Source organism: Geotrypetes seraphini, chromosome 1 (genome assembly GCF_902459505.1).
Source record: "Geotrypetes seraphini chromosome 1, aGeoSer1.1, whole genome shotgun sequence".
NCBI lineage: Eukaryota > Metazoa > Chordata > Amphibia > Gymnophiona > Dermophiidae > Geotrypetes > Geotrypetes seraphini.
Window position 1 is genome coordinate 533,417,947 of NC_047084.1, and position 27,887 is coordinate 533,445,833.

The window sequence follows — 27,887 nt, forward strand, 5'->3', positions numbered from 1 at the left end:
CTCCATCCCTTATGCCTTGCTGCACCATATGCTTGGAACAAGCAGCCCGAATCTCTGCGGCAGGCTCCATCTCAGGTAGTGTTCAAGGCCCAGTTAAAAGCCCACCTCTTTTAAAGTGCTTTTGACTTCTAACTCCTCTCACCTTGGGTTCTGCATCCCAATCCTATATGTCATGTCTGTCTGTCCAAGTTAGATTGTAAGCTCTTCTGAGAAGGGACTGTCTATAAATGTCAAAATGTACAGCTCTGTATATGCCTTTCAGTGCTATATAAGTGATAAGTAGTAGCAGTGCACAATTTGTGTATCATCAGGTGGTACATTATGTGACATCCCTCGACAGAGCATAATTGGGTAAACATATGGGGGCTAAACTGCACCAATTCTACACCACAGATAATGATGAGCTCTTAACGGTATCCCGGTTACATAAAAATATCCACCTACTGTTGCCAGACAAAAACTTTACCAAATGTCACAGTATGACTGGGAGGCCGATCTGAATGTGGCCTTAGGACACTGGGATGTGCCAACTAATCTCAAATCCATACCATCCTTGACGCAGAATGCTTGGTTACAGGAGACCTATTATAGAGAACTGATTATAGAGAGCCTATTTTACACAAAAGCAACTATTTTATAGTGGGGGCACTCAGGCACCCACCTACCTTACATAACATAAAACTCACTTTTATACTGCAAATACCACTAAGTTCAATTCGGTTCACAAAAGGTTACGAGTACAAAGATAAGAAGAAAGGCAGAGCATGTCTAATTTTCAAAATATTCAGTAAAAAGATACGTTTTTAAGACACATCGAAATTGTAGATAAGAGTCAGTCGACATAATTAAGAAAGACAAATCCTTATCCTATATTGCTGCTTGAAAAAACAGCAGATATTGTTGAAATCTTTTAAATTTGCAACCCTTGGCAGATGGAAAAGAGAATAGTGCATGTGATTTCCTGGAATGTTTGGAGTTATTGAATGCAAGAACTTAAGAACATAAGAATAGCCTTACTGGGTCAGACCAATGGTCCATCAAGCCCAGTAGCCCGTTCTCATGGTGACCAATCCAGGTCACTAGTACCTGGCCAAAACCTAAAGAGTGGCAATATTCCATGCTACCAATCCAGGGTAAGCAGAGGCTTCCCCCATGTCTTAATAACAGACTATGGACTTTACCTCCAGGAATTTGTCCAAACTTTTCTTAAAACCAGCTACGCTATCCACTTTTACCACAATCTCTGGCAACGTGTTCCAGAGCTTAACTATTCTCTGAGTGAAAAAATATTTCCTCCTATTGCTTTTAAAAGTATTTCCCTTAAGTTTCATCGAGCGTCCCCTAGTCTTTGTAATTTTTGACGAAGTGAAAAATCGATCCACTTGTACCCATTCTACTCCACTCAGGATTTTGTAGACTTCAATCATATCTCCCCAAGAGATATTCTGGAATTAAGCCTGCCAATACCTTAAAACAGAAACACTCAAACTTGAACTTAAACGTGGGCTGACAGATAATATGTTTGGCCATGCCTTTTGGGCCTGCCCAGTCATTAAAAGATTTTGGCGACGTATAGTGAATTAGAAGAGCGACTAAGATGGTTAAGGGGTTAGAGGGGCTGCCGTACAGCAAAAGATTAGAGAAACTGGGACTCTTCTCCCTCGAACAGAGGAGATTGAGAGGGGACATGATCAAAACATTCAAGGTACTTAGTAGATAAGGACAGGTTGTTCACCCTCTCCAAGGTAGGGAGAACGAGAGGGCACTCTCTAAAGTTGAAAGGGGATAGATTCTGTACAAACGTAAGGAAGGTCTTCTTCACCCAGAGAGTGGTAGAAAGCTGGAACGCTCTTCCGGAGGCTGTTATAGGGGAAAACACCCTCCAGGGATTCAAGACAAAGTTAGACAAGTTCCTGCTGAACAAGAACGTACGCTGGTAGAGCTAGTCTCGGTTAGGGTGCTGTTCTTTGTCCAGAGGGCCACCGTGTGAGTGGACTGCTGGGCATGATGGACCACTGGTCTGACCCAGAAACGGCAATTCTTATGTTCTAATTATTTGTCTGTTATGGTAGACAAGCCCATACAAGGCACTCCTTCTCAATTATATATGGAGGCTACTGCATATGGTTGCATGACGAAGGGACATTTGACCTTATGTCGGAAAATGTATCCGATGCCCGAAAATGTATTTTGCAGAATTGGATGGTGGCAGACACCCTGGCCTTTTGGCATTGGCATAACCAATTACATCAACTGGCAACCTGGGAAGCCCAAGATGCCAAAGGAACACAGGTAAGGAAGCTTTTATTTTTTTTTAATTTGTGACCCTTATGTTCAATCCTTACATCCAAGGGGGCATAGTTTATTGTTGCATTTATTGGACTAGCCACTTCACAGTTAAATGAAGGGTGGGATAGGGGAAGGGAGGGAAAGGTGATGGGGGGTAGTTTGCACATGTTGGGAGTTTTGTATTCTTGTACATGCTAAGCTATTATCATCAATAAAAATAGTTTTACCATAAATGCTATATTATGCTCCGACTGCAATTTTCCAAGGGAAAGATTTCTTGGATTGACAAAAGATAAACATTTGCTAAATAAATAAAGGAAGAAAGAAAGAAAAAGCCAATGAGACAGCATCATCTCTATTACTACTCATGTGAACAGACTGTTATTCTTCATTGCAAGAGTGGAAATTTTACAGCTTGTCAAATGCCATCACCTCAGCAGAGTTCTCTTTATGATTTTGCCCACCTCCCTTGTCATGTTTCCTACCTTTGAGTCTTCATTGCTTATTCCTAGCTTCAGCACAGCTCGAGGGGATTTCATTTTTGCTTGAGTGGACTGAGCCATCTGGAGGTTAAGTTGCCAGGAAGTTGTTTCCAGCTACAGAAGAAAAGCTCAAGTTAGGATCAGATGCAGGAGAGGCAGGTGAGCAGAGAAACATTCAACACTGTTCTGTGGTCTGAATGGTTGAGTTCAGAATAGCTATTTCAAATATTTCTACTGTACCTTTCTGAAGTAAACAAGATAGTTTACAACGGAGTGGAGGAGTACCCTGATGGTTAGAGCAGTGGACTGAGAACTGTGAAAGAACAGTTCAAATCTCACTGCTGCTTCTTGTGGTGTACAAGTTGCAGAAATTTTATTTAAAAATCAAAAAATATGTTCCAAAAGATGGCTCTCGTGTGCATGGGGGACCAGACCCAACATGGTCCGTGTTTCAGAGAAATCTTTCCTCAGGGGTCCAAGTTGTCCTTTGCTTTACTAGTTGAGAACCATATGGATTACAATAGTGATGAATTAAATCCGTAAACGCTCCTGGGTAGCTGACGCTCAGTATGGGCACTGGATGCAAAAGTGAATGAACGAACGCATCTAGTGCCCACACTGAGCTTCAGCTACCCAGGAGTATTTATGGATTTAATTCATCACTATTGTAATCTATATGGTTCTCAACTAGTGAAGCACAGGACAACTTGGATTCCTGAGGAAGGAGTGTTTCTCCGAAACATGGACCGTGTTGGGTCCAGTCCCCATGCACACGATAGCCATCTGTTGGAACATATTTTTTGATTTTTAATAAAATTCCTGCAACTTGTACATTCCTCTCTGCAGTCTCTTTTTGTTTTTGGTTCTAAACTAAACCTTAAGTTTATATGCAGCATCATCTTCACGGAAGTAGAGCTGGGCACGGTTTACAAGAACTTAAAAATGAGAAAGGGTAGGAAAAGGTTTACATAAGTTTATAAGTAGAGTGGAAAAGTAAGGGAAAAAAGAAATTACATGTTAGAGAAGAGCCAGGTTTCTAGTTGCTTGCGGAATAAATGGACGGAGCTCAGGTTCTGCAGCGGGATGGTAAGGTCATTCCAGAGACCTGTGATTTGTTCACTGCAGACCCGTTGGATTTATTTTTGTTTTTTCTTGTAAAGTTGGGCAAGTCACTTAACCCTCCACACCAGGGGCCCTTTTACTATGCCTAACGTGGGCTCAGCACATGAGAAAAGGCTTATAGCAAAACATGTTAAAACATTCTGTGGTAATTTGCCTGTCAGTGTGTGGTAACCACATGCTTTTTTTTTCTTCTTCTTCTGAAGGGGGCATGTCATGGAGGGGGAATGGGCAAGAAAGCATAACCTAGCTAGCACATTTACACTGGTGCATGCTAGGAGGCACTAACTGCTCCCAAGTTAATATTGTTACAGATCTCACACACTAAAGGAAATATTAGCATGGGACCTGAAAAAGAAAAAGCCTTATTTTAGGGCCATGTTAAAAATTAGGTTAGTCCTGTATTAAAATGCACTATGCCCATTTCTTAATGTATTTTAGTAAAAGGGTCCCTTACATTGTAAGCCCTCCTACTTCCCCCTACACACACACACACAAGCATATAACATTTCATAAATAAAACATCTCAAATTTATTTATTTCTTTATTTTTAAGGATAGCTAGGATCACCCAGAGTTGTCCCTGGAAGGCAAGATTACCGGACAGATTGTGACCTATATTGGACATGTGATGAGGGCAAATTCACTAGAAAAGATGATGCTACTCAGGATGGTCAGTGGTAAAAGGAAGCAGGGAACACTAAAGACCTGTTGACTGGATACCATCAAGAATGGCATGGGAATGATCAAGCAACTGAAAGAAGCCATGGAAAATAGGAAAGCATGGCGAGGACTGGCCTACAGAGTATCCAAGGGTCAGACACGAGTGAATGGATAGTAGCAGCAGTAGTAAACTGTTTGATTAGTGACTGACAGCAACAAACCAGACTATAACCCAAACAAACTATTCAACATAGAAAACGGAAAGCTGCCAAAGGGTAGGTAATTCCAATCACCAGCAATTTAGATGATAATCTCCTCTCAAGTTGGACCCTCCTTATCTCATACAATCCCAGCTCAAAAACTCAAAATGATGCAAGACCCATCATTACTCGGACTGACAAATGCTGCCTTTGAATTATAATACACATTTTGGTAGAGATAGGTCACTATTCTAGCTATATTACAGTAACCTCTATTCCCCAACCCGAAATTCTCCACAATTTCATAGAAACCACCAAAAGCACTATAATCAAACAAGGAGCTCTTGGGGACGGATTCAAATGGCCACCGATCATGTATCATGCAATGGCGCCATTTATAGAATTGCGGCTTCATGCTAGGCGTCAAATGAAGGCCTGGGTTTTAAAGGCCTACATTTCCGGCACCTTCTTTTCATGTGAATCAAGGTTACAAAGGTGCTTTATGACACCTGGGTATGGTCACATTAATAATAGAGAATGGTTACAAAGCACTGCTTAGATGGTATTACACCCCAACACACATGTCCAGAACAAGAGAATGTTGGTGAGGTTGCAGAACTAAGAGATCGCTACACTCATGTCACCCTCTCCTTAAATCACTTCACTAGCTTCCAATCCGCCTTTGCATACAGTTCAAGCTCCTATTGCCGACCTACAAATGTGTTTATTCTGCTGCCCGCCAATATCTCTCCTCTCTCCTTATACACCTCCCAGAGAACTCCATTCCTCAGATAAGCTGCTCTTAGCCGTACCCTTTTCCTCCTCTGCTAATTTCAGGCTTCGTTTCTTTCATCTAGCTGGCCCTTATGCCTGGAATAAATTATCTGAGTTTGTCTGCCAAGCCCCTTACCTTTTTAATAGCAGACTGAAAACCCACCTTTTTGATAGAGCCTTCATAAGAACATAAGAAGTTGCCTCCACTGGGTCAGACCGAGGTCCATCTCGCCCAGCGGTCCACTCCCGCGGCGGCCCATCAGGTCTGCGACCTGTGAAGTGGTTTCTGACCACTTCTATAACCTACCTCAAGTTCTATCTGTACCCCTCTATCCCTTTATCCTCCAGGAACCTATCCAAACCCTTCTTGAATCCCTGTACAGAGTTCTGGCCTATCACTTCCTCCGGAAGCGCGTTCCATGTGTCTACCACCCTCTGCATAAAAAAGAATTTTCTAGCATTTGTTCTAAACCTGTCCCCTTTCAATTTCTCCGAGTGACCCCTAGTGCTTGTGGCTCCTCTCAGTTTGAAGAATCTGTCCTTATTTACTCTCTCTATGCCCTTAAGGATTTTGAAGGTTTCCATTTATAATTTTACTCCCCTCTGCCCACCAACCTTTGCCAGCAGATTAACCATTCCCCTTAACTGTATCCAAGACATCCTATTTGTCTGTCTTGTCTGTTTAGATTGTAAGCTCTTTCGAGCAGGAACTGTCTTCTTTGTGACTCTGTATAGCACTGCGTATGTCTGGTAACACTATAGAAATAATTAATAGTAGTAGTGCACTTCAAAAGTCACTATTTCCTTCTGTGCCGTGGAACACTTATTGACCTTATTACTATATATTTTAATGTAATGTGCGACTATTTCTTCCATGTGAGTTAACACTCCCAACTCAACTCTCTGCATTACTCAACCTAACCATTAACATACTGTACGTGCACAATTCACGGCAACCATGTAGTTAGGCTTGCGGTAGCTTTCTGCATTAGATTTATTGGAGACTTTTTAACACTACTAGTTGCAGGCAATGTTGTATCATGCTGACAAGTGCATTACTATAAGTATCTTCCCCAAAGAGTTACCTTCTTTTCCCCTTATCCAACATTTCAGCCTGGAGAGCAGAAAACCTGAACCAGAAATCAAACCCTCTATCCCTCTGACTTCCTCCTCTCATACTGAACAATTTTGCAAGCCTTTGCTGAAGCCCTGCAAGTCCCACGATCTGCATTAGAGAATGACACGGGGGAAAATCTGTCCCCGTCACTGCACCGTCCCCGGCCCACCATCCTCTGCACCGCCCCGTCACCGCCGTTCCCTTCACCGCCCCCGTCACTGCCACTGCCATCCCATTCACTGCCCCGTCAGTGCATCCCCTTCCGTACATATCTGCTTTTTTGAAAAGGAATTAAGATAATAAGGCATACTATGCTGCTTAAGTGAGAATGTTTTCAAGGCTCATTTGTTTTGTCCTCAGCTTCTTTGATGTACAATATTAAAACCTCCTGGTCTATTAAAGGATTTATAAATCAGTCATCTGGAGCCGTGCTCTAATGCAGAATGCAACAATTTTCAAAGGCAGCAACCATGCAATTGATTATTTGCACTTTAAATTCATCTCTAGTGCATGCTTCAGGTTCTATCAGTCATACAGCCTATCCATGACAAAATTACCAGCAATAAAGTGGCATGCTCCCCCTCCTCCCTTTCAAATAACTAAACTAAAACCATAAAACTGAGGAGGAAGGGTTAAGTGCCATCTCTTGGGTCTTAATATTTATATCCATGGCAGAGCAATATCTCGTGTTTTTCTTATCTAGGCTTAATGAAAGCTAAAAGATTTACTAGAACAAAGCAGTTCTCATTAGGGAGTGGTGCTTTAGAGCAACAGTGAGCATTTTACCCTTGCCAAACATGCTGCTTTCTCATTCTGATGCAGCTGTCCTTTGATTTTAGTAAGAAAAACAAAATATGACCAGTCATTCTAACGTTCCAGCATGAATGTTGCAAGCGTTGGATTCTGAACAATAAACATCAAGGCAACGGTTAAACATGCATGTTTCTGTCTGCCATAAAAAATATATTAGTATGTCTGAAATATATAGCGTGACTGTAAGAAGGAATACCTAAGACAGAAAGAGCCAGGAAGTGCAAGGGATTTTTGCCTTTTCTCACAGTAGCAGTGGTTATGTGTCTGCATCTACAAGGCTGAGGAAACAGTTTATGAACCTAAACATAATAATGAGAATTACAAGTTCTTACATTTATGCCCTGGTTTAATTGAAACCAGCCTTTTTAATGCAATAAACAGGGTATAAATTAAACAATTCCATGTTTCTTCAGGCACAAGTAGAACAATAAGACTGGTAATTCAGAATCATTGTGTGTAAAACTCTAAGTGAAGTCTGAGTTTCCTTGGCATAATTAATTGACTAATTAGAATCAGGTGCTTAATTAATTGGACAGTAAACAAATACCCCTTGCAGAGTATAGGCACAACTGAGTTTGGGATTACTGTCCCATAGAAAGATCCAAAAGGTTTTTAATTTTGTTTTCTGCATTAAAGTTAGCGAGAGCCAATCAAAAGAAAATTCAGAAGGGCAACAGCAAAAAAAAAAAAAATAGCTGATGATAACTCTGTCCAGACACTCTAAATATTGGCACTCCCATTCACTTGTCAAGTACATAGGGGGAAATTCTATTAAAGAGGTGCCTAAATAAATAGGCGCCCAACTTAAATTAGTAAATTGGCTTCGATAATGAGCTTTAACAAACTCATTATTGAAGCCAATTTTGTAGAATCATGCTTAAGAAGATAGATGCCTAACTCCAAAGTAGGCGTGTTTAAGGGGTGGAGAAAAACGTCAGAGGGAGTGCTGATTTGAAGGTGTCTAGTGACGGAGAGAGAGGCTTATTCCTGTTGCTTGTGCCAGCCTCCTAGTCTTTCTGCAGCATTTCTTCTGTCCTTCAGTGCCGCAATTCGGACAGACACTGAGAAGGGCCACTTGCAACATCATCAGGGTCCTATCCAACAGACAGAAAACGCTGACGCTCTTGTGGCTCAGACTGGAGGGAGTGCTGATTTGAAGGCGTCCAGTGACAGAGAGAGGGGCTTTTTTCTGTTGCTTGTGCCTGCCTCCTAGTCTTTCTGTAGCATTTCTTCTGTCCTCCAGTGCCACGATTTGGACAGGCACTAAGAAGGGCCACTTGTGACATCATCAGGGTCCTATCCAATGGACAGAAAACATTGACGTTCTTGTAGTGCACAGCCACAGACGCGCAGGCACAGGGCGTGCTCTAAGTGGAATGTGGGTCAGTAAATATTTCCTTCCTTTCTTTCTTGATACAGTATAATCTCGTTTTAACGGACTTCAAGGGACCTGGAAAAACAGTCCGTTATATCCAGAGTTGCTTTTTTTTTTTTTTTAACTTTACTTAGGTCAACTGAAACAATGTACAATCAATGAACAACAGTCACTGCACAAGCATATCAGCAACATCAATAACAAAACTCAGCAAAACATTGGTATGGCATGAAATGATTGCAAAACCAGAACACTAAAAATGTTCTAAAGCAGTGTTTTTCAACCTTTTTACACCTATGGACCGGCAGAAATAAAAGAATTATTCTGTGGACCGGCATCGGTCCGTGGAGTGGCGGTTGAAGAACACTGGGCTAAGTCGTGGGCCAGACCCCACCCATCTCTACCCAATCTCCACCCCAGACCCCGCCCCAATAATAGTACTAATTGCACCTTGCACTTCCCGTGCCTTATCTGGAAGCCTTCCCTCTGACGTTGCAATGTCAGAGAGAAGTCTTCCGGTTCAGGCGCAGGATGCCCGTAGGAGCCACTGCCCGTGGCTTTGTGCACTGAATCAGTTAGGAAGAGGGAGCTGGCTCGAAGATAACGCCGCATCGATCGCACCGTGGACCGGCAGTTGAAGAACACTGTTTTAGGCCTGATGCACATACTGGCCCTGTGGACCGGCAGGAAATTTCTGTGGACCGGCACTGGTCCATGGACCGGTGGTTGAAGAACACTGTGCTGGAAAGAAAAATAAATCTGTCATTTTCTTCTGGGCTGCATTTTCATACTGTATCACCAGCATGCCATGTGCTTTGTAGGTGGAGCCTGCATGTCCGTTATAGCCAAACAAAACTATAGCTAAAAGTGGCTCTGGGGACCAAATTGTTTGTCCGTTATATGCGAGTCCGCTATATGCGATGATTTTCTGCATGTTTATAAAGGTGCATGGCCGGGACCAGCGGACCTCATCCGCTATAGACGAGGTTCCGATATAAGCGAGTCCATTATAACGAGATTATACTGCAATTGATAAGGTTAAGAGTACTGTTTAATGGGGAAGCGAAAAGGAAAAACTAAAGTCTCTATCCCGGTATCATCAGGCCCGATGGACCATCATGTGGCATCTCTTGAGCCAAACCCCTTTCAGGTTGTGAGATCAGAACAGTCGTCAGGGGCCTTACTTAGCTCTCCTGAGCGAACTCCTCCTCTCCCTCCAGATTTTCCTGCAGGACCAGGACATGAAGTTGGTCCCTGTGCTTCTACAGAAGCCTCTGAACCTCAGACTAATCCTGTTATTTCCTTCCTAAAAATGCCTCATATTTCTTCTGCTATAACGGAAGGGCTTGATGGCTCAGATGAAAGCCCACAGGATGTTTCTTTGAAAGATTTATGGGAACTTAAAGTACAGATGGAGAATTTATTTAAATTGGTTATTACCCAGTCTCAATTATTTTCTAAGGAGGTGTGGAAAAACTTGAAAATGTGGATTTCAATATTAAAATACTAGATGCACGTATGGTAAATACTGAAAACCAGGTTTCTAATTTGCAGACATTCTCCATTTCCTCTATGAAAGATTCCCATTCTATTAATCTAAAGCTTGAATCGATGGAGAATGTTGCAAGGGCTAGAAACTTGAGAATGGCTAATTTTCCTATAACCCACCTAATCTCTCCTGAGATTCTTTTTCGTAAGTATCTCACTGAGATTTTGGGGTAAATAATGCTGAAACAATACCTGTCTCAGCTCTCTATTATATTCCGAGAAAACAAAAAGTTGCATCAGAACAGGGAGTAGATCAATTTGTTTCTATTGATATACATTAGATGTGACAGGATTTCTAGAAGACTCACAAGATACAATACAAACTAGATCCACTCTCTTAGGGCTCCTTTTACTAAGCTGTGCTAGCGATTTTAGCGCACACTAGACGCTAACGCCTCCATTGAGCTGCCATTAGATTTTACGCATAGCGCGGGGGACAGCGCACACTAAAAACGCTACCGCAGCTTAGTAAAAGGAGCCCCTAGTATCTTGTTTAAATGAGTGTGATAAGTTTTTGATCATGAAATTATATTTTAAGAATAAAAATGCAATGTTTTGTGATGTAAAAATTCAAATATTTCCAGATGTGGCAAGATTAACTCAGCTTAGAAGAAAGGCTTTTTTAGCCTTGAAATCTAGAGCTGTGGAATCTGGTGCCACTTTTTTTTTCTGAAGTATCCGTGTAAATGTTTGTTAACTTTTCAGAATAAGGATCATATTTTTGGGGATCCGATTCAATTAGAGCAATTCCTTAAACTGCATGAAAAGTGACTTCTTTATGTTTCTTTGAATTGTTATTGGATTTCTATTTGAGGAGTTAATTATAGGATGTCTAGAAAATAAGGATAGATTATGCTTGTTATTTCCTTATTTTTATATTTCTTTTATATAGTTGATGCACTCTTCTCCCATTGATGCATTGATGAGGGCTTGATGGGATTTGTATAATGTAGTAATCTAATATAATAAAACGCTAGGCCGCACATGCGCACTCCCATCGCATGGGTTCGTTTTCCGTGAGCTGTAGCAACCCATAGGAAGTGCGCATGCGCGGCTTACGGTTCTTTGAAAGATGCAGCGGTGGCTACTCTCACAATCCCCGCCTGCGTCGGACTTTCGACGCAGGTGGGGATCATGAGAGGAGCCACCGCCGCGTCTTTCAACTAAAAAAAAAAATACGGCAAGGCAGATGTCGGCCGCGGTGGCTGTAGGCCGCGGCAGCTGTAGCCCGCCGCGGCCGAGCACGGAGATGGACCAAAGTTTTTTTCAACTTCTCAAAAACGCTGCAGCGGCTCCTCTCACGAGCCGCTCCTGCGTCGGAGAAGGCGGCGATCGTGAGAGGAGCCGCCGGGAAGTTACACTGCTGGGGGCTTGGGCTGTTAGGTCCGTGCAGGCTCCTCTCGTGGTAAATAGAGGGAGAGGGAATGCTGCGGCTGCTGGACAGGGAAGTAGGGAAGGAGATAGGAAGAAAGACACAGGGATAGGGGCAGGGAGAGAGACAGAAAGACAGACAGACAAAGGGGGCCAGGGAGGGAGAGAGACAGAAAGAAAGACAGCGGGAGGAAGAGAGACAGAAAGAAAAAGACAGGGGTATGGAGAGAAACAGAAAGAAAGACAGACATATATTCTACCACCAGGGGGAGGAAGGGAGACAGAAAGAAAAGAAGAAAGACACAGGGACAGGGAGAGACATAGAAAGACAGACAGACAAAGGGGGCCAGGGACAGAGACAAACAGAAAGAAAGACAGCAGGACAGAGAGAGAAAGAGACGGAAATAAAGACAGACAGACATATATTCTAGCACCCGTTAATGTAACGGGCTAAAATACTAGTATTTGTATAATGTAGCTATATTTGTGTTTTCTTGGGTTTCCATATCCTGTATGTTCTTGGATACATTTATTAAAATTCTAATTTAAAAAAAAGAAAGAAAGATTTAGACGTCACTAGGCATGATTCTCTGAAGAATTTAGGCGCCTATAAAGTAGGCCTTTAAAACCCTGGCCTACTTTACAGACGACTAAGTTTTAAGTTAGGTGCTGCTAAGCATGATTCTGTAATGGGTGCCTTAGTGTGACCGACATGAAATAGGTGCCTAACTTTAGGCACCAATTATAGAATCTGGTCCATAGAATACATATGGAAAATGCAGAAGAGTACATAGACATGGTTGTCATGCCAAGATCATCCCAAACGCAAATCGCTAAATCCACCTATGAAGTCAAAGAAAAGCTACAGATTAACATCTAAAGATTTGCAGGTCTCTAACTGTAGCTGATGTGAGGATTCATGCAACAACCACCAGAAAAACTGGAGTTGTGGTCAAGGGGTAGTGGCTAGGAAGAAAACCCTCTCTAAAACAGTTTTTTTCAACAAGTGTGCCATGGGAGTTGAGGGTCATTTATTAGTAAAGCCAGCTTAATTTGTCTTGGAACAAAGTGTACCTTTCAAAAGCTTTCTCATCTGTAGTGGTTGGCATAGGAAGCGATTCATAGATTTGCAATTATTATTGTTGAAGTTAGAATATCTGAGAATAACTGCAAATGTTTTGTGGTAGTAGTAAGTAATGCCCAGCACCCACAGGAAAGCAAAATGGAGCAAGATTAGAGTTTGTTCTGGTACCCGACACAAGTTGGTACAACATAATGCTACAACGGCATCAACTGACTATTCTTGAATTTGAGAGAGCCAGTAACACACAATGGAGGAATTTGTAAGATATTACGACTCCTAAGGCAGGATATCAATGCTGAAATAAGGCCCCATATAGAGTCTTGCATTTTATGGTGCTTTTGAACAAATATTCAGCTTTGATTCACCTCTGGTGTTCTCTTCCTTCTTTTGGAAGGTCATTTGTCCAACACTACTCTTTTTGGTGGTTGATATGACATTGTGGTTGATTTTCATTTTCTTTGGCCAAATAAATGTACACTACCCTAGGAGATTCACAAAGCTTTGCTGCCGTATGCATCTTCCCTAACCAAAATATAACATTACACAGTGTATGGTAAAAAAAAAAAAAATCCCCACAAGCACAAAAGAACAAATAAAGATGCAATGCTAATGGAGATCACAGAATAGGAATCTACTCAATCTGTATTTAGAATCCACAGCCCACAATTTCCTAGTACAGTTCAAGGGTAGATTGTGCAAGAGCCTGAAAATTCTACTGCAAGGTTTCTCGAATCCTCTAGCATTTATGGATCACATCTGTTTATATATGGATGGTTTTCATATTAAATAATGGTTAATTAATTTGATTCTTTATCACAGGAAGTCATCTGGTGCTGGGGAGAGCAAAGAATGAAATTTCAGAGAAGAGATCCCCTAAGACAGGGCTTTTGATTTTAGGCATTAAAATTGATAAACTCTACTCCTAGTGTAATAAGAAGTAAAATAGGAGTTTATTACATACATACCTGAAAAAAAAATCACTTCCCCTAGTGCCCTTTTACCTTATTTTTGTGCTTTTTCTGCACTGACAACTCCAGACTCCTCATTTTTCCTCAGTCCTTCCTCATGCCTTCTCCATACCCTATTCCCTCACTTGCTTTCTTTCTGCACTTTCTTCTATCCTCCCACGTTCTTCTCCTTCAGTGCCTCTCTCTACTCTCATCCTCATCAATACAGAGACAGCAAGACAGCAGCAGTACAATGCTGTTCCATGTCTTCTGTCAGAGTGTCATACTTTGTTCAGCATTGTTCAAAACTGTCAAATTCTACCCTCAAGCAGAAGAGGAAGATGATGTCTGACTGGATACTCAGGCCTAAGAGGGTCAATGAAGCTGAGAAAAAAATAAAGAAATCTTAAACAGGCCAAAAACTCTATGGAAAATAAAGGAGAAACAATTAAAATTTTAGAAAATAAATCAAGAAAAAAAAGGTCCCTCATATCAAGGGAAGGCACCAGAAAGTAAAAATAAAACATGCTGAAGAGAGCTGTAGAAGATGTGACTGCTGCTACTACATATTCATTTGCCTGGTTTACCCATTGTATTTTATTGCATTTGCTACTCCTTGTGGAACTCATGAATGGTAGCTCAACACCTTCATCTTGTGACAGATATTTGTGGCTTGGGTGACCACCTCTGAAACCTCCCCCACCAGCTTAGGACATTAATGTGGTGCTTTCAGCACTCATGAAGCCTCCATTTGAACCACTATACACTTCATCTCTCAAGCACCACACTAAATGTGGTTTTCCTCATTGCTCTCATGTCAGCATGCCGAGTCAGTGAACTCCAGGCACTAGTAGCATGTCTACCTTATACTACTTTTTTTCTTGACAAGGTGGTTCTTCAAATTCATCCCAAAAGTTGTTTCAGAGTTTCATCTCAACCAGTCCATCAATCTTCCAGTATTTTTTTTCAAAGTCACATACTCACCCTGGTGAGCAAGCTCTTCATACATTGGACAGCAAATGTGCTCTAGCTTTCTAATTAAACAGAACCAAGCCTCACAGAACTTCTACTCAGCTATTTCTGTATTTTGACCCAAACAATCTGGGAACCCCTGTAACCAAGAGAACCATCTCCACTTGGATAGCAGACTATAATCTCATTCTGCTATACTCAGACTGGTCTAATGTAATGTAATGTAATGTAATTTATTTCTTATATACCGCTAATCCGTTAGGTTCTAAGCGGTTTACAGAAAAATACATTAGGGTGCATTAAAATTATAAGTAAATAGGTACTTAGAAATTCCCTTACTGTCCCGAAGGCTCACAATCTAACTAAAGTACCTGGAAAAATAACAATTAGTTGAGTAATAAAAGTAAGAAATAGAAATAGAGGAAAAAATAAGAAAATAAACATTCTAACAAGACTACATTGATCTAAGGACTTTGAAAGGTAGAAAAGAAGAGAGACAGGAATAGCTGCAGAAAGGAGGAACCATTGAGCAATAGAATTTTGGAGAAATTTAAATGATAAAAATAAAACAAAACAAGGGGGAAATCAATGAATGAAATTAACAATAAAACATAAACTGGAAAGAAAAGTGAAAATAAAAATCAGAACAGCCGGATTAAAGTCCAGATTGAGATGACTTCACTGCTAGGCCGCCAAATTTCACCAGGTATCATCCGATCCTTGCCAACACACCGGAAGCCCCATATCCAGTGTCTCTGGTCTTCGAACTCGACCGAGATGTTCACATCCTCCTCCTGCATGCCAAACCTGATGAATTTGTCTCTTTTTGGACAGGTATTGTGCCATTTTGACCGTGCGCGGCTCCTCGGTGGCCATGCCGTCCGGGCTAACCATGGCCTCCCCTTCGCGGTGGCGGCTTTGGGGGTCGCTCCTCTCCATGGCTGAAGCCAGCAGCTGCAGCGCCTTCGCTGGGTTAACGCTGCGCAGCAGGGTTGGCTGGAGTCTGGGCCAGGTGCCACCAGCAGCGGGGCGAGCGTCAGCTCGGCAGCCGGCTTCTCCCCGGTGACGGGGGCGATGGTGATGATGGGGTGGAGGAGCTGGGTGGGCGACTGCGCCGGGGGCTTCTCCTAGCCCCTATCCCTCAGCTCCACCTCAGCCAATTTCGCCGACGCGACTTGCCCTAACAGTGCTTGACAAAAATACCACAAAATGCCGTGCTGACCATTGCAGTACTCGCAGGGCAATGACGGTTGGGCGCCACTTTTCCCTTGGTGGAGTCCACGCCACTGGGATCGCCGGCACTGACAAGTCTTCTCCCCTCTCCACTGTCCTCGCTGGATCCACTGCGAGCACCCCAATGCCAACCCCCAATCCTGACTACTGGAGAAGGTCACCAAGACTACTGCATGCGGGCCAAACTGCCAAGAAAAGACAGTAGGCTCCAAATTTAAAACAAAAAGGTCAATGTAAATGAGAAAAAAGTAGAAAAAAATATTACATGAGTGTAAAAGTAGATAATAAAACCAAATTAAATAATAAAAAAACAAAAAAAACATAAACAAAGAAAACGGCGGGAGGTACTATAACTGCAACCTAACCCGGCGCCATCTTGAAAAAAAACCCAAAAAACTAGAGGGTCGTGTTACCGCACATAATGTGTGAGCCATAGTGACTTTAGTAGCCCATCTACGCTCCAATCTTATTAAGGACACCTGTAAAGCAGCCACCTGGGACTAGATGCACTAAATTCAAATTTTGGCTGATTCTAAAATAGCTATTGATGCACTATAAATTTTGCATGCAAATGATTTTCGTGAAGGTTCATCGTAATCCCCATGTCTCCCGTCCAATTGATCACTGTGAGAGCAACTCTCATACATGCCCAGAGCTGGCACTCAGCTGCCATCAGCTGTTTAGGGCAGGAAACTTTTTTTTTTCCTTTTAAATGGACAAATGTTGTGAGGGTGTTACACATGCACAATATCTGTCTCATAAAAAAAAAATAAAAATGGAAAAGTCCTCCCCCTGATTACGGCCCTCTCCAAAATCCCCCAACGAACCAGCAAAAAAATGGCACTCCCTCCTACCATGCCGCACCCCCTCCCCGTGCAAGAAAAAAATTGGCAAGAGGTATGCCCACTCCCTCCTGTCACCAAAGCACCCCCTGCGCCAGGTGCCCCCCCAAACCATCCCCTACCTGCCCCCATTCCCCCATGAACCCCTCCCCCAATACCTTTGTCTAAAGAGAGGAGGGAGGCTCAGTCTCTCCAGCTCATTGCATACCCCCTAATCCTTCTATTTTTGGAAAGTGATTCATGTCTAACCCTTCCACTCCACTTAGTATTTTATAGACCTCTATCATCTCCCCTTAGCAGTCTGTCCTCCAAGCTGAAGAGCCCTAGCTTCATTAGCCTTTCCTCATAAGGAAGTCATCCCATTCCTTTTATCATTTTTGTCACCTTTCTCTGGGCCACTTTACTGTTATGAAATAAGTGGCATATTTCAGATGTCTGTATTCACAGCTTTGAACCTCTAATAGTTAATACATTAAATATTTGGAACCAGAGTTGTGTTTACCGGGTGGAAGCCTGTGTTGCCAATTCAGTGGGGCAATTAAATTCACACCTTATTTCTGCCTCTAATAATGATTCATGAATGAGCTTCTATATAATCAAGTAAATGGAGAACACACTCTTTACTGAAGTGGAAAACACAAGTCCCATTAAGCTTGATTTGGAAAAGTAATCAGACAAACCTCATGTGGTATTCAACATACTTCTAAAACTGCCAGATGCAAAACAACGTGACTGAAAACCCAATCAGCTCTTTCAAGAATTGCTGGGCTTGAGACACTTTCCAGCTTTCCATTTCTAAAAAAAAAAAATTATGCTTTCTCACATCAGTAAATATTTTTTTAAATGTTGAAGGGGTCAATTCATCCAGTTTATCTAAAGGTGAAAAAGAAAGCTGGATGATTATTTTAAATACTATTCATCAACTGAGCAAAGGCTGCCAAAAAAGCTTCATTTGGGGCCTCATTAAATGCACACAAACTTCATTAACCCTTTCTAGACATACAAAGTAGTCTCAGAAACAAACATTCCCTATAGAAAACATACTGAGCTCATGTGAGCTTTCATGTTGGCACCAGTTAAGGACAAAATGATAAGACAAATGCTTATGCCCACCTCAACTGCAATTCTGTTTGATTTACACACTCTCCAACACTTAGGCCCTCTTTTTACTAAAGTGCGCTAACCGATTAGCGTACGCTAAACGCTAATGCGTGCATGTTAGTCTATGGACACATTAGCATTTAGCGCGCGCTAATTGGTTAGCGCACCATAGTAAAAGCGGGGGTTAGTTACTCTGGCTCCATAAGGCATGTATTTAAATGGTTTGAGAAAAGTTGGGAGGAATATGAAAAGGTCAAAGGAGCAGACAATAAAGAAGGGAACAGTGATGGAAGGGAAGAAGCAAGATAAAGGAGAAACAATGATTTGAAAAGAGCATATTAAAAAAAGGAAAGAGGAAAGGCGGACCAAACAACAGAAGATAATCAGGATTAGACAAAGAATTAGATATTAGCTGAGGCAAGTATATTTCTAGTATGTTGGAGTTATGTACAGAAACATTGATTAGTGGACTCTGACACGTGATTCTAATAACATGGAGCGGAAACCAAACCTGGTATGACCAAAAGGGTGCTATGAATATCATGATACCTTGATCTTAGTGAAGCTTGAGTAGAGTTTTCCCAAAGAGAGTTATCAGAGGAAATGTGTAGAGGAATCTGTCCCCCCAGAGAATGAGGAAGGCATACAATGCCATGCAATTGGGTGCACAGTGTCTAGACCAGACTCTTGGAAATTTGTTGTTACTATGGGGGGAAGCAAAGAGATCTATGTCCAGTGTTCCCCATTTGTAGAAAATGTGACAAACAACGGATGTGCTGAGATTATTCATGAGGCTGAAGAAGTCCGTCAAGACATTCTGATTCCCTACTACGTAAACTGCTCTGAAAAGTATGCTGCCAGCAGTTGCCCAATTCCAAATCTTTATTGCTTTCATGCAAAGGGGGTGAGCCTTAAAATAAGTAGTAGATCCAGTGTCCCCTTGTTTGTTCAGGCAGAACTTGGTAACTTGATTGTCTGTACGGACAAGGATTGCCTGTTGGAGTAGACTGTCCTGGAATATTTTACATGTTGCCTATTGCTTGCAGTTCGAGAAGATTGATATTTCCATATATTTTTCCAACTCTATCCAGCCTTTAGATCACTGTTCTTGTACTATGTGCTGCTTTTGTTCACCGTTTAGATAATTCTGTTAACCATCAAATTACCAAATGTATAGCAGTAAATAAATAAAATTTTATGTTATGTTGTTCATGGTGAGATCATACCACTTGAGTGTGGAGGCCATCTAAATGAGCACCCATCCTAACGTCAAAACATCTGTGGTTAAAAATTTGTGATGGTAGGGGGATTGGATCTGAAGACCTTCAGTGAGATTGTGAGAATCATTCACCATTGAAGAGAGTGATAGAGGTTTGACGTGACATGGATTGGAACAGACATATGCCCTGTGGCTCGAGACCATTAGGGTTAACAGGATCCACTGTGGAACTCTGAAGTGAAAACGTGTCAATGGAGTGACGTTTACTGTGGACGCCATGTAACCAAGAAAGTGTAACATCTGACATACGGAAGAGAATCAAAGGGAGAAAATTGTTGGACATAGATGAATGAGATTGTCCGCTATCTACTTCGATAGAAAATCTTGACCGCAAGTAGCATCCAAGAGAGCCGCTATAAACTCCAGCATCTGAGAAGTGTGCAGATATGGCTTTTGCTGGTTGACGGCAAATCTGAGCAGCTCCAAAAGACAAATTGTTGAACTGATGCCATACTAAGCTGTTTGCGATGAAGAAGCCTAGATAAACCAGTCATCTAAGTAGGGAAATATGTGAAACCCCCATATGTGAAAGGCTGCCACCACTACCACTAAGTATTTTGTGAAGACATGAGGGGCTGAAACCAATCCGGAGGGCAAGACTTTGTATTGGAAATGTCAAGATCCAATGTGAAAGAAAGATACACATCCATCCTACCTGCTCACAGAAAGTGATTGCAGGCCTCTGAGATCTAGAGAGAAAATCCAATCACCTTTTTCCAGTAGAGGTAGAAGGGGTCCCAGAGAGACCATGCAAAACTTCTCCTTCAGCTTATATTTGTTGAAGCCTCAGAGGTCTAGAATTGGCTTAAGGCCTTCAGTCTTTTTTGGTATCAGAAAAGACTTTGAGTAGAACCCCTGACCCCTCTCCTCCAGAAGTACAGGTTCTTTCACGTTTAGCATGAGAAGGAGGGTGAAGGAGTGTCTTCTGGAGAGAGTTGAAAGGAGACTCTTTTGGTGGGTAGTCTGGAGGTTTTTCTGATCAAGTGCAGGGCAGAGCCCTGAGTGACAACCTGAAGCACCCACTGATCTGTTATAGGAGTCCAATGTTGATGGAAGTAGTATAATCTGCCTCTGATGGGAAGATTGGGAGGAAGAAGCAGGGAAAGTTGACATTGGTCTCCTTTCTGTTTGGACTGAGGTTGAGGTTGTGATTTCTGTGTATTTTGTTGCCTTGCACAAGTTTGCTGTGCAGGAAGCCTAGAAGATGATGAAGATGGTTAAGGCCATTTGGTGTCATAGTAATATGAACACCTGGATGAGGCAGAATATCTTTAATGTCAAAATATACAGCGCTGAGTACATCTTTCAGTGCTATAGAAGTGTTAAATAGTAGTAGCAGATGATGAAGAAGACTGAGAGGTCTATGGTTTAGATAAAGTGGTCTTAGTATCAGTGTGTTTTGTGATCTTCTGCCACCTCTTCCATTTTATCTCCACATACGTCATTGCCCTTACAGGGAACATTGGAAAGGCAGCCTTGAACCAAAAGTTTCCAGATCATACATTCTAAGCCAGGCCAAGCTGAACATTGCAATTGCCACTTCAGATGTTCAGGAAGACACATCAAATGCATCAAAAGTTTCTCTAGGTATATACTTTCTCATAACGAATAAGTTCTTAGATAATTGTTGAAATTGTTTTAATTTGTCTGGAGGGAGGAATTCCTCAAAATCTGACAGTTGTTTAAGTAAGGATTTAAAATAAATGGACATGTAGAACTGATAGTCCATAATTCTATTGATGAGCATAGATGACTGAAAAATGTATTTGCCAAAAGAGTCTAATGTCCCGGCTTATATGCCTGGAGGAGCAGAAGCATAAGATCATAAGCTGTGAGATCGTTTTGAGGGCAGATTCCACTGAACACTTTTTGAATTTTATACGTGGAGAAGCATTTTCAATAGTGCGTCTAAGTCCAACTTTGGACGTATCCTGCAAGACATCCAAATATTGGAGCAGGGAAATATCCATTTTCAAAAACTGCTAGACATCCACATTTTTTGTTGTTTGGGGTTTTTTTTGTTTTTTTCTAATGATCTATTTGGATTCTCTGGTTACAAAATAAACTGGAGTAAATCAGAGGTTCTTCCATTAAATGTACATTGTGCAAAAGGATTATTTGATGAATTTCCTTTTACCTGGAAGGATGATGGTATTAAATATTTAGGTATTTTGATTAAAAGTACATTGGAAGAAAAGATGAAAATAAATGAAAAATCTCTACTATTAAAGGTCACAGAGATGTGTGAGCAATGGAACCCTTTATACTTGTCTTGGTGGGGGAGAGTTCAAATGGTCAAAATGATGATCTTGCCTGTAGTTTGTTACCAAATGAGTATGTTACCAGTTTATTTTCAGGGGTCATTTTACAAAAAGCTAAATGTTATTTTGACAAAATTTATTTGGCTACGGAAAAATTGCTTTAGTATCTCTACAAAAACCAATTGCGGAGGGTGGGGTAAATTTTCCCAACTTTTATAGGTATCATCAAGCCTATATAATGCATCAAGGTATGTATTGGATCCTCCCTAAGCTTTTGGAACATCAACCAGATTGGTTATATCTGGAGTGGAAAATCATGTCCCCGATGCGACTTTCTCATATATTAAATATCAGAATACCTAGTTATGCTAAGGAAAATGTGATTTTATTGGACACGTGGAAAACAATCAAATTTATTGATAAATTAACGGATGTTCCTATAATGAAATCTACTTTGCAGTCCTTGTGGTTAAACTCCAAGATTCAAATAGGCGGTGCTGGGATCGCTTGGAAGAATTGGATGCAGGCGGGTATTCGGACATTAGATGATGTTATATCTAATGGAAAACTGCTTGATTTTTCACATCTGCAACAACCATTTGGCATTTTAAAGTCTCAACAATATAGGTGGTTGCAGTTGAAGCAGGCTATTCAGAGTGGGTTCCCTGAATGGAAAAATTTAAAAACTTATTTTAGCCTGCAAATCCTTTGCTACCAAACTGATTTAGTAGGACATCAGGCTGCCCAGTGGCACAAAATGATTTCTGGATTTTTGAATAAAAAGCCTAAAAATAGTCTTAGAAACATCTGGAGCATCGAGATAAAACAGTATATTTCTGTGTGTCGTTGGCCACGAATTTGGACTTGGAGATTGAAATGCACAGTGTCAGCATCTATGAGACAAACATGGTTATTTTTGTTACATAGGATTTTCTGGACCCCAGTTCGATTAAATAAAATAGATAGTTCTAAGTCTAATAGATGCTGGCATTGTCATATTGATATAGGGACTTTGGATCATCTGCTATATTATTGTCCGTTTATATTTATATTTTGGAAGTCAATTTGAGGACAAATAAATCTAGTTTTGGATTCAAATGTTCCACTATCATATGAGGCTATAATTTGTGGAACAATTTTACATGTGAAACCCACTCTAGATAAATATAAGAGTCGTCTATTTATGATCCTAACAGGAATAGCCATTCAATTGAGTACAAGTAATTGGAAGAATCATGATAGAATAAGTTATACTTTTTGGTGGATGAATGTGTGCACTACGTACAGATATGAACGAATTAACGCAGAGTGTAAGGGATTTAGTGAGGTATTTAATAAAGTTTGGAGCCCATTGACTAAATTTGTAAAAATATAATAATGTATATTTATCATATCTTTCCTTTGGTTCATTTATCTTTACACATCCAGGGGGGGTGGGAGGTTGGAAGGAGGGGAGTAAATATTGATAGCGACATTTGGGTAACTTTATTCTTCATTTGTATTATATATTAGGTTATATTATATTGTGCTATTATTATATGCAAGAAACTGAAATTATTAAATGATATCTATGTTACCTGTACAGATATTAGTGTAATGTATGTAATACCTACTGTTCTTTCATTTGTATGACCCTGTTTTTTGATTAAAATCAATAAAGAATTTTAAAAATTTTTAAAAATGATCTATTTGGACGTCTTGGCCTCTAAGGACGTCTTAACTATTTTGGCCATTTTTAAAAATACCAAAGCGTCCATGTTCGAAAATAAATACAGAAAGGCACCAGGAAAGGGCAAAAGTTTGATGTGCTAAAGAGAAAATGGAAGACAAAGCTTCTCAGATCCACAGAAAATGAAGAACTGATGATCCTACAAGCCAGCATCAGGTGGGAAGGCACCAACACAGTACAGAGTATGAGCACTGCCTAAATATTTAAAGTGACAGTGCACTTGGTAGGGTCCATACTGGATTCAATGGATGATGTCACCACACGTGAGAATATTTTGCCTGCTTGTCCTCAGATGTTTACAAGTATACACACACCTCATTTATATCACCACATAAAGCATGTACTGTACACTCCAAACCCCTTGCCACTCTATTGAGAAACACTTCACCAAAAACTATTATTTTCTATTGCTGGTGATTGGTGCCGAGGTCTTAACGACAGGATCTGCTTTACTCACAGGTGCAGTTTCAGCAGATTTTCTGACATTTTTCATTTAAGTGACATTGAAATTCACAGAGAAAAACCTGAGAGAGGAAGGAGAAATTGATTACATTGTCAGACTGTGTACCTCCCTGAACTGAGCTGCCTCACCCATGTTGCCAACCCCTGCTAACTGTTTTCAGTTTACTACAATCCATGATGATGCATCCCCAGATATACTTTTCAGAAAACCTAACTTGAAGCAGGGTACTCTACTGATCAGATACTATTTCATGAGGATAAAAAGAGGGATAGAGTTTGTCCTGAAAAGCAAAGGCTTTCCTGGTAAATCAAACAGTGACTGAGCAACGAAGTATATGGTCACAAGTGAGATTTTCTGAAAATCAAGCAAATGATGACGGCAGCAACATTTGAGAGGGGAAGGGGGATCATGGAAACTCTGTATTTCAAATAAAGCCTTATCAGGGCATGTGCTCAATTCACAGCACATTAGCTTGTTTTGTTTATTGAAACAGCATGGCTCGCAATACAATGAGAAAAGAAAAACGCCATGTCGGTCCAACTAGTGCAGTGCACAGCCGACTTATAATGCAGAACAAACACAAAGGATAAAGATGGCCTTGGCAAATGATACAGTGAAAGGAACATGACATCTTAGTAACATTTTTAAATAATAACCCCAAACATCCTACCATCAGTCGTACATACCCATGCTCCTACCAAACAATCCTCCTTTCCAGCCTAAAATAAACCAAGCATCTACTTCTCAAACCAACCCATCCCCCTAGCCCCCCTCCCTCTGAGTGTTGCTTAGGAATCAAGAACCGTACATTGGAGACAGATCTCTACAAGGCGACATATTGCTGCTATTTCACCCTATCCTTCTTGCGATAAGTGTAGATCTTAAAGGAAACAATTTCTTGCATCTTGGAATACCATAGATGTCCCTGAACTGCTTCTTCCATGGCCCAATAATACCGCTAAACATCCAAATTTTTTTTGTTGTTTTTTTAATGATCTATTTGGACATCTTAGCTCCTAAGGACATCCAAGGGTATTTTCCTAATCAGTAGTAAAGCCAAATATAGAAAGGTTCTAGAAGCTAAAGATAGCCCAGCCTTTAGGTAAGTCATTTTGATCCCCCAAGAGCAAGAACTCATAATCCCATGATATACTAGTTTGCACCAATTTTTCCAGATACTTATCTGGCAGCATGCCTTACAGTAAAGCCAAACATTCTAAAAAGGAGTGTAGGAGGGTTCCACTAGCGGCCTTACACTTTATACACTAGCCTCCCTCCAACAGCCTTGCCACTGCTCCCCAGTTCCTAGTGATATAAGCCCTGTGCAAGATGTGAAACTGCATCTCTTGCAACTTGACAGTCTTAACCAATGTAGAGATGTTAGCAACAAGTCTCATAAATTGTGGACGATCATACACTAAACCTAAGCATTCCATACAAGAAGCAAATGATCCATATGCTGTGATGAAAGGGTAGACTTTAAAATCTGATACTAGGTAGAGAGTTTATTAAACTTAGGGTAATCTGAGAAAGCTGAATGTCTAAAGCTCCCCTCTCCCACTTCTTCCCCCATTGAGTCTACAGGGAATGATAATAGTGTCAGACCTGAAGATATGCCCAAAAATGAGTTCGGGGAATATCCTATTTCTCCTGAATCTGGATAAAAGATGGGAACACCCCACCCCTCCCAGATTCAATAGGTGATATAAAGCATTGCAACCTCTCCGTTTCCACAGCTGGAACCAAGGCGTTCCCATACTGGGCATAAAATCTTCATTACCCACCAACTGGAGAAAAGGAGAAATCTCAGGACTTCTGTTTTGCTTTTTCCTCCACCACCTCCAAGCTATTCTCAGGGGAGCCAGAAAACAAGACTGAACTGTGGCCCCCACATATTTACTCAAAGGTATATATATCAAATTCATCAAGGCATAGGGGTCACACCAGCTCTGGAGCCATTCTTGAGGTATATACCCTGCTATGAATCAATATGCCCTCATATATAATGCGCATAAGCGCTGCTACATTGTATAGATGTAGGTCAGAGAGACCTATCCCTCCCAGGGTCCTATCCATAGTGAGTTTATGGTAACTGATTCAGGATTCCTGGTTTTTCCCTATAAAGGAGCAAACTACAGAGTGAAACATCTGCTTATCCTTCCTAGTAAAACAAGTATAAGAGTAGCAAAATACATGGTTTGGTCACTAGATGTCATTGTACATGGCAACCATTAAGTCATATATGATTCTGTCACAACAAATGAAAATTCAGTACACATCTGAATTACTAACGGTCAGCCTATCAACATTAGGGGTGTTGCAACAATGGGGGGAATGGCAGGCACAGTTGAGAAACCTTAAAGAGCATGCCTCAAGGAATTATTTCTAATCACTGTGAAAGAGGCAGTTTGAAAAAAGCAACTTATTGACTGCTATTTGTTTTTCACTGACTTTAAGGTTTCTATGCTGCAGAAGTTGGAACTGCTTCTCCAATAGAAATGCACTTAACTACTTTCTGAAGTACTAATTCTCTGGAATCTGCTTTCCAATCTGGTCTATTTTTGAGTCTTTTCACTATTTTCTCTTCCATGCCAAACGTGGTTCCTTCACATTAAAGAGTTATTTTGTCCCCAGACAGACAGATATTCTGAGCCCCTCAAGTGAAATTTCCTTGCATCCTTTTGGGGCTAGATTCACTCTGTGGGCAATCCAATCTGTGGCTGGGCAACTGACTCACAATGAGTCTTCATGCAAATTGACTCGATTGGAGGCACACCCACACCGACCACATGGACTGCTGAAGAGCGATCCTGATGCATGTGCAGACCATCTTCTTTGCCTGTAGATGGTCTGTGCATGCTCTCCTTGCAAGGAAGAGCTGGAAACTTTACTTTTTACTTTAATCAGAGCTGGAAACTTTTACTTTTTTCGCAAGCCCGTGATTTTAACCCACAGGTTTAAAGCGGGGCTGCACTGCGGCGTGTTCTGGAACAGAACAGAAAACGCCGTAGTGCAGCCCTGCTTTAAACCTGTGAGTTAAAACCACAGGCTCGCAGTGCAGGGAAGGGCAGCAGAGAGCAGGAGAGTCAGTGCGACAGAGAGCAAGAGAGTCTTTCCCTGCAGTGCAAGCCAGGAGAGTCAGGGAGGCAGAGAGCAGGGCGGTTTTTGGCAGAAGTATGGTTGGGATTTCAGGGCTGTAGGGCATAGAGGCAGATAGCAGCTGGGATTTCATGGCGGCAAAGAGCAGGCCAGTCGGCAAGCACATGAGCGACTGGTCCTCAGCAGTCGCTTCTTTTTGGATCGGCCAGCCAAGTCGGTATTCCTGAAATTGTTTAGTGAATCGCTGCCTTCCTACATTTGCATGCCATTTCCCCTTATTTGCATGTGTGGATCGGATCAGAGGTTGATCGGCCATGAGGTTAGTGAATCGGGTTAGGGAAAAATCGGGTCGGTATACGATCACAAACATGATCGGTGGGCTTAGTGAATCTAGCCCTTGGTTAGAAAGAATTTAAAAAATATATATATTGTTACACCATTGATTCCCAAACTTGTCCTGGAGGACCACCAGGCCAGTCGGGTTTTCAGGACAGCCCTAATGAATATACGTGAGTGAGATCTGCATATATGGAGGTGCCAGGCATACAAATATGCTCCATGCATATTCATTATGGCTATCCTGAAAACCCGACTGGCCTGGTGGTCCTCCAGGACAGGGTTGGGAACCACTGTGTTAGACGATAGTTAAATGTCCAGTTGAACTTCAATGGAACTTTATAACAAATTCCACAAAGAAATGCAGTATTTTGTGATTTACTTTGGCATACACATTTATAGTTACAAATAAACTTTCTTTTTTGCAAAATTTGAAAGCAATTGGTAAAGATACTCTTGGTTAAACAAGGGTATGATTTTCAGAATTTTTTTCCACAGCCTCATTTTGCTCATTTCATAACTTATTTGCAAGAGCTCTTTGTTACAGTCTACATCTCTGCCACAACTGGAGAGCACTAAGCACTTGAAGCAGGTTGGTTAAAGACAATCAATTATGTTTAAAACTACATAATCATAACAGTTCCCAGTGTTACTGAATAATTGTGATGGTCTGATGAGCTTTAAATCAGAACATAAATGCACATCCTCCCTCACTTAACATGAAAACAGAGAGATTCCAGATGTGAAAACAGCTAGTGAGCTGATTCAGATGCTGGCTGATATGCCTCTGG

At 41.3% G+C, this 27,887-nt stretch overlaps 1 protein-coding gene across 3 annotated transcripts in view; it reads right to left on the reverse strand.

Moving 5' to 3' along the window:
* The window catches only part of COMMD10 (COMM domain containing 10), a 347,784-nt gene that overhangs the window by 281,790 nt on the left and 38,107 nt on the right, over positions 1 to 27,887 (reverse strand). For 2 of the 3 annotated variants that reach the window (XM_033929050.1, XM_033929051.1), the window contains exon 5: positions 2,775 to 2,885. The exons of the other annotated variant lie outside the window; for it this stretch is intronic. In XM_033929050.1, coding sequence (XP_033784941.1) covers positions 2,775 to 2,885 — 111 coding nt within the window. The remainder of the gene's footprint in view (positions 1 to 2,774; positions 2,886 to 27,887) is intronic. 3 annotated transcript variants of the gene reach the window in all.